The sequence below is a fragment of the Pelodiscus sinensis genome, chromosome 18 (assembly GCF_052426305.1).
Source record: "Pelodiscus sinensis isolate ZL-2025 chromosome 18, ASM5242630v1, whole genome shotgun sequence".
Classification (NCBI taxonomy): Eukaryota; Metazoa; Chordata; order Testudines; family Trionychidae; genus Pelodiscus; species Pelodiscus sinensis.
The window spans coordinates 19,310,941-19,318,309 of NC_143069.1; the positions used below are offsets into that span (position 1 = coordinate 19,310,941).

At 41.4% G+C, this 7,369-nt stretch overlaps 1 protein-coding gene across 1 annotated transcript; it reads left to right on the forward strand.

Annotated features, from left to right (window-relative positions):
• Positions 1-352: 352 nt before the first annotated feature.
• Positions 353-7,016, forward strand: LOC149523273 (uncharacterized). The gene is made up of 3 exons (XM_089770291.1): positions 353-468; positions 3,362-3,504; positions 6,815-7,016. The coding sequence occupies exons 1-3, from the start codon at positions 429-431 to the stop codon at positions 6,944-6,946; spliced, it is 315 nt and encodes a 104-aa protein (XP_089626417.1). The 5' UTR covers positions 353-428; the 3' UTR covers positions 6,947-7,016.
• Positions 7,017-7,369: the final 353 nt, after the last annotated feature.

The following is a 7,369-nucleotide window of genomic DNA, read 5'->3' on the forward strand; positions in this document are numbered from 1 at the left end:
GGGCATCCCTGGGGCCAGATGCTGTGCTGGAGCATTGGTTGGAGAGCAGTCAGGGTACCCTGGGCAGTTCACCCACCTGGAGTGGAAGTAGTAGTGGCACCCTAGCCTGCTCTCAGAGCAGTGGAGTCTGCTGGAGTGCTGCCTTTCCCCAGCACCTAAAATTTATTTAGGGCAATTTTTAGTAAAAGTCATAGACAGGTGACAAGTCATCTTAACCAGAGTTCTCTCCAGCAAAGTGACAGAGTCCCTGTGTGCCTACCTGGTCATCAACAGTTTATGGAATTTGCTTAGGTCACAAGGATGTCACAATAGTGCTTGTGTAAGTTTAACTGGAAGTTCTGGTTGACAGACTGAGAGGCCATCTATCTCTCAGTACTGGAGCTAGTTGGAGAAAGGATTGAGAGAAGGTGTTGAGGAAAGACTAAACCATGAATACATTTGTGAGTGAACAGGAGGTAATTGATAGAGGTAAGGGTCACTATTGTATTTTTTATATCCAACCTGTAGCCACACATACACATTCAAGAGCATGGGTGCATAGAAACGTGTAATATTCTCCATTTCTATGACCAGATCATTAGCTGCTGTAAATCCAGTGAGCCTCTACTGACTTCCCTTTTAATTGACTTGAGTTGAAGGACTGGCCTACAGCCTCTGAACCTGGAAACTTTCCTGACAACCTGTGTCACTATTGGATGTTATGGGGAAGGTCTTCTTTCCTTTCTCCAGTTGTTTTATGTTGTTAATATGGGTCCTTATTTTATGACTTCTGCATCCTTGGAGCCAAAATCTAGTGGTGCAAAGCATCAGAGATGGGAGAAATTAGAAGAGAAAACACAGAAGGACTTCTCTTCTAGCTGACTGTGTCTAGACTACAAAGTTCTATCACTTTTCTTTTGAAAGAGGCTTTTTTTCTGACAGTTGGCCCGTCTACACTGGGCCAAATGTCAGAAAAAAAGCCTCTTTCAGAACATCCCTTCTGCCTCGTAGAACGAGGTTTACTGAGATGCTGAAAAAACATGTCTGCTTTTCCAATATTTTTTTGGAAAAGCAGACGCATTCCTTGGACGTGGCAGAGCTTTTCTGGGATATCTCTGCTATCCTGGAAAAACTCTGCAGTCTAGATGTACCTGCTGTCTACTTAAGATATTAAGTGGATAGCTAGCATATTAAATGGAGGATAACAAAGCGTTTCTTAGCAACACTAGTGCTCTTAATCCTTCACCATTACTATTGCAACTTTATGGGCAATGTAAGTTACAGTTCTGATTCCATCTGCATCTGGGTGTTGGAATCGAAGGGTAAGGATGGGTAATCGCCTAATCTTGAGCAATCTTTCATGGGAAGGGTAAATTCTGATCAATTCCTCCTCCATGCCTTGGAATGCTGTTACAATGGAGACAGATAAATATGGCATTTCAGATTTCTTGTTAAATATTAAGTCTCCAGGAGAATTTCTGCTGAGAGACACATGGGAGATAAAATCCTGATTTTATTAATACATCAACTATTTCACAGTTTCATAGAGTTTAAGGCTGGTAGGTCATTCGATCATGTACTTTAATCTTCTGTATGTCACAAACCATTACGTTTCACCTAGCAACCCTATGCTGAAACCAAAACTTGTCTTGGACTAAAAATTGTCACTCTTGAAGGGTATGTCAACACAGCAGTGTTAATTTGGAATAACTGATGTTATTGCAAAATAACATAGTCCGCATCTACACAGCAAGCCATTATTTCAACATAATGTCAAATAATGTCAAGCTGGAGGACTTCTTTCTCCGACTCCTATAACCCGCATTTTATGGGGAGTAAGGGAAGTAGGAGGAAGAGTGCTCTTTCCCCGACTTCCTGCTGTGTAGACAGCGCCAAAAGCCAAAATAAACTATTTCAACTTAAGCTGCACACTTGATAGCTCAAGTTGTGTAGCTTATTTCTGCTTTAGCCCTGCTGTGTAGATGTGGCCAAGGCCTAGGAGACCAAGATGCTGTGTGCTGCAGACAGAGGATAGGAGAAACTGAAATGCTACCAATGCCTGAGGCCTTTGCAATGGTAGAGAAATGATTAGGTCAGAAATGCCCTGATGATCCTGGTGGTTGATCAGTGCCCCATACTCCCGAAGAAGACAAATTCCCAACCTCCCAAACAATAATCCCTGCTAGTCTGACCCAGGGAAAATTCCTCCCCACCCTCAAATCTGGAGATCAATTGCATCCTGACCAATGTTCTCTCCAATTCTACATGTAGAATACATTTTATGTGCATTGAGGCATGTACTGCCACCCAAGTGCTCAATTTACGGGTAACACTGATCCTGACTATGTGAGCAAGACTTACCAAGACTTAATCTCTGAGGCTTCACATAAAGGTATGGGGCAATCACCCTACCCATGGAAAACACCTAGCTAGATAATTTCATGGAGGTTAGGTCCATAAAAGGCTATTAGCCAGGGGATAAAATGGTGTCCTTGGCCTGTGTTTGTCAGAGGCTGGAGAGGGATGGCAGGAGATAAATCGCTTGATAATTGTCTTCTGTCCACCCTCTCTGGGGCACCTGGTGCTGGCCACTGTCGGCAGACAGGATACTGGGCTAGATGGACCTTTGGTCTGACCCAGTACGGCCGTTCTTATATTCTTATGTTGTGCATTGGGGGAAAATCTTTTAGGGTCTCTAGAGGCAACTGGACAAATACCTATTCCATGTGTCTTCTCTGCAAGTATTTAAATTACCATAAAATAAAACTGAAGCCTTTTTTCAAAACAGAGTGCATAAAGTTTGACTTCTAAATTCATACAGTGGGGTCTTTAAAAAGTGGCTTGATTTTCAAGAGATACTGAACCCCTAGAAGTTCTTTGCACCATCCATAGGTAATTCTGGGTGCTCAGCACTTTTGGAAATGACACCCTGACTAAGCAAAACACTTCAGCATGTGTTTAACTTTAGATTTATTTGTTGGCATTGAGTTAGGCATGTGATTAATTTGTTGAATCAGGATGTAGGCGTGTTAATAAGGATTTAGGAGTTTTAGTTTAGGCACCCAGTTTTAAAAATCTTGGCTATAAATTATTCTGTGTGCTATCAAAATGCCTAAATTAATAGTAAAGGTGGAAAAGATTATTTTATGGGGGGATCTTATTTAAAAGGAACAGCTTTTCCTTATTATAATCCGTCCCCCCACAATAGCTCTGCAAACAGACATGGTCACCATGAGGGAAGAAAAGGATTTGCATGATTCCCAGGTCCACTTATCACCATGTCTGGTCTCCTACAGAGTCTTTACTAGATAGTGAATTAAAGACACAAGCCCTGAATCCCAATATCAATGATAACCAGCAGAATCCTTTCCTTTAATTTCAGCTGTTTACAGCGAGGTTGTTTTCCTCCTGGACCATATGGACGATCAAGATAAGGCCTCTATTGCCCTTCAGATTGTCAAGATAGCTGAGACCAAACTGGCTGTCGTTGTGACTGTTCTGCTAGAAAAACTTCAGCAGGATGAGGTAGGGCAGTTTCATCAAATCACATCTGTTTTCCATGTTTCCACTCCAAATTCTGTTTGACTTCATGGAAGTAATTCAATACAGAACTTGGCTCAGCCCACCTTCAGTGTAATCAGTATTTACCCTTCTGTCTTCATGCAAAACTCATCATGCAAAATTCTGTTACAGATCAGGATGATATAATAAAGAGACACTCAGAGGAGCACTGTCCTTTTGTACACACTGGAGTACATGGGCTGTAGATTATAAAAGTGCACTGTAGGGGTATCTATAATCTCTTATAGCAGTATTTTGTCCTCCTTTAGCATCTTCATCCAAAAACCTCAAAGCACTTACCTACTTACGCATGAATCAGGTTTTACAGCACCTTTGGGAGAGTGATAAACATCCCCATTTACTGATGGGCTGTGTCATGGGGAATTAAATAACTTGCTCAACACCACATAGTGAGTTAGTAGAAGAATGGTGAATAAAACCCATGTGAACTGACTCTCTGCTCTAAACCCAAGACAACACTTCTTAATTATAATGACATATGATTGGGATATAGCTCTGAAGGGTTCTTAAATAATCCAAACCCCTTTTTCTTTTATTAATACTCGCATCCAGCAAAGTCCATTTCTCTATTAAGGGTCAACACAGAAGGCATTTTAGTTTCAAGTACCAGGAAGCCAAGACAAGCAGTTCATTTCTGGCTCGCTTGAATAGTGTGGGGCGCTTGTATTCATAAGTTATCAATTATGATTTTCAATTAAAAATCCTCCTTACATTTAAAAATGAATGGAAAGAGGCAGAGCCTCTCCCCACTAGAGCAGTAATAATAGCAGTTTGCAGCAGCATCCTTTAAAAGCACAACCACTGGAATGTGTAGCCAACCATTGGCTTTGAACATTCCAAAGTGCTTTATGACCTTAGCAGGCAGTTCACACCTTCAGCTGCCTGAATTCAGAGTTATAGACTCACAGGAGACAGATGTGAAAGGCTTGTTGGATCATCCAATTTCCCAGCAGTGCCTTTTTCATTTTTTGGGGCCAAACCAATTTTAAAAGCTCCTAGTGACTGGGTTTCCACCACTTTCCAATGAAGACGATGTAATAACCTGATAGATGTCTTATAGCTGGGGCATTTTTCCTGATGTTAAAGTCTAAATTTTAGGTCTCTGATACTGCCCCCTGCTGTGCAATGTACGTGCTGCAGGGTAAGAAACACTGACTCCTAAGCATCCTCACTCCACAGTGCATGCTATGCAGCAAGGAGGTGGTGGCTGGCTGGAGTAGGCAGTCACGGTTGTGCTGACTCTGTGGAGGAGAGCTGACCTGATCTGAGCCCAGGGGAGTCCAGTTGTTTTCCCACTGTGATGTGATACGATTCATTTTAGATCCAAGAGAAACCAGGACACTCCAGGGATACTTAACCACTTTCTTATTTATTGCAAGCTTTAAGCAGTTATGACAGTTGTTTAAGTTTTACAAGCCTTAAAAACAATTACTACACAATTTAAACCTTAAATGCCATACATTCTAAAGCAAGAATATAGTGCAAAGCAATGCAAAAGCAATTAATAAAAGAGCTACTATAATACAATAAGAAAGACTAGTTCACTTACACTTCACCCGTATGCTACCTACAGTAGCAGGCAGGAGGTCAGGGTTCCTTTTCTTCCCATGCACTGGATCACCGGTGTGAAGGGCCTATTTACTTCTAGTTACATCGAGCAGTACCTGTGGGTCAATCCTGCTCATTCCCTCCCACTGATTGTTGTTACTAAGCCCATTTTATAGCAAAGCGAGACTTGGTTGTTCTAATAATATTTACCAATTGATTACGTATTGTGTAGGATATGGAACATGCCCAATACCCTATCTGGAGTACATCCTGTCACTCAGGATGTTGCTGCTATGTGCATAGTTGACAGTTGTATGGCTGCATCTGTAATTTGTGGTTATCAGAAACAGAAGTACCTGTACAAGATTGCTTGCCATGTGTTCTTGACATAGTCTCACGTACCATGCTTCATCTGCATTGTTATGCAAAACATTCCTTCCTCTCACAGCTTCTCCCATGACCTTGCCTGCATGCTTATGTGCACCAGACTTGAGACAGGCCTGGGTTTTGCTTGTTAGAGATCCGCACGTGTTAAAGGGAGACGTGGCCATTTATTGTCAAGGCAGGCTCCCCTACACCCACCCAACCTCACCCTGATGCATGAGGTCAGATCCCATAGAGGTTGCAGGTCTTTATTTAAAAGTCAGTTCTGCTGGCCTCCCTGCACTTTTTAAAATTTTCTCCTGAATTACTTCCAAGCTGTTGATCTTTTCTGGGGAATGTGGTGCCAAAAAAGTGAAATAAGCCAGAAGCAGTCACACCTGAGATGAACAATGAGAAACTGTTGTCTTCCTGCTTTATGACAAGATTCCTGTATGTAACAAACCCAACCCAGATGGCTGACTTTTTTTTTCACTGTCACTCCAGGTCACTTGTTGTTTCCCACTTTTCTCCCTCTCATTATGTCAGTTATATTGACCCCCTCTCTAGGTGCGCTAGTTTGCAGTTCTCTGAAATCAGTCTTGCTCTGCTCAGGTTTCTAATTTCTCTGTGCCCCTCTTTATTATTTCTCTGTCACAACTCATACCTTCAACTCCTCCATATTTAGTATCATCTGTGAATTTGAACTTTGATGGACCCCATAAAAGAGACCTTCAAGTGTGCTACTGTCAATGTAGAGGTAACTCCTGAGCTAATTTTCCCTAAAAGCTGCGGAAGATTTACTGCAGGAGTTGGGTATTTTATAATTGTATTTACAAATTCTGTCTGGAGTGGATAAAAAAGGCATGATGCTAATAATAACAATAACAACAATAATAATAATAATAATAATAATAACAACAATAATAATAATAAACGAAATTGGATAAGGGGGCAGTGCAGGGCCCTTATTCTGATTAAAAAATGTGTAAATTGCTCAGCTTCTTCTGAAATGCTGCTAGCTGGGGTGATTGTGGAGGGCATAGCAAGTTTTATACAAATGAAGACTAGGGGTTACTTGAGTGAGTATGCAGGCTGTGGAATCAGTGTGGTCTAGTGGAGAGGACTCCAGATAGTGAATCAGAAGACCTGAATTATTTTCCTGGCTATTGATCTGCTCTTTTAGCCTGGGCTAGTTGTTTCATGTTTAGATTGTAAACTCTTTTGGGCAGAAGCTTATTAGCGTAAGTGTTACTATATTGCGTTACTATATTAGCTTATAGCATTACTATATTGTCATCAAGGAAACATTTTCCCCAATTGTTCTTTTATGTTTTGTCCCCAGAAAAACAGAGTAGACATTTACTGTATCCTGGAGAAAGTATTACAGCAGGATGCCCAGGTCCTAAAGAGAAGGCTACTGAGCAAAATAATAACACTTGCCTCAAAGCACATGCGAGAGACTCAGGTAAGTTAGATTAACGGAAGTGTTGGAGCATAAGCTTTTGTGGTCAAAGACCCACTTCACTGCTTTTGCAGATTCAGACTAACACGGCTACCCCTCTGATACTCAGGTAAGTTAGTTTTCCCTATATGCTAATGACAGGAATGAAAGCTTAAACTAATTAAAACATTGTTTGTAAACTATATACTGAAACTCCAGGATTAATGACTGCTAGGGGCCCACAGATCCCCACACCGTCCTCCAGAAATCCCAGGTCCTAAGCAGCATGTGACTAGTTTCATCTTGTTCAAGTTACACGTGTGCTTAAGTGCTTTGTAAGGTCAGGATATTGTGACATATATCAGATGCAGAGAGGCCTACCGCTTCTTAACAAGCAAGTATTTTGTGAAGTCTCCTAGGGATTTCATTATTGATACTGATTTTGTGTGGAAGGTG

Bases quoted from the DNA above. Each gene is read 5' to 3' on its own strand.
- LOC149523273 (XM_089770291.1), top strand. From the start codon at position 429: ATGAATACATTTGTGAGTGAACAGGAGGTAATTGATAGAG. The intron at 469-3,361 runs GTAAGGGTCACT...CTTTAATTTCAG, and splicing joins ACAGGAGGTAATTGATAGAG to CTGTTTACAGCGAGGTTGTT. The intron at 3,505-6,814 runs GTAGGGCAGTTT...TTTTGTCCCCAG, and splicing joins AAAAACTTCAGCAGGATGAG to AAAAACAGAGTAGACATTTA.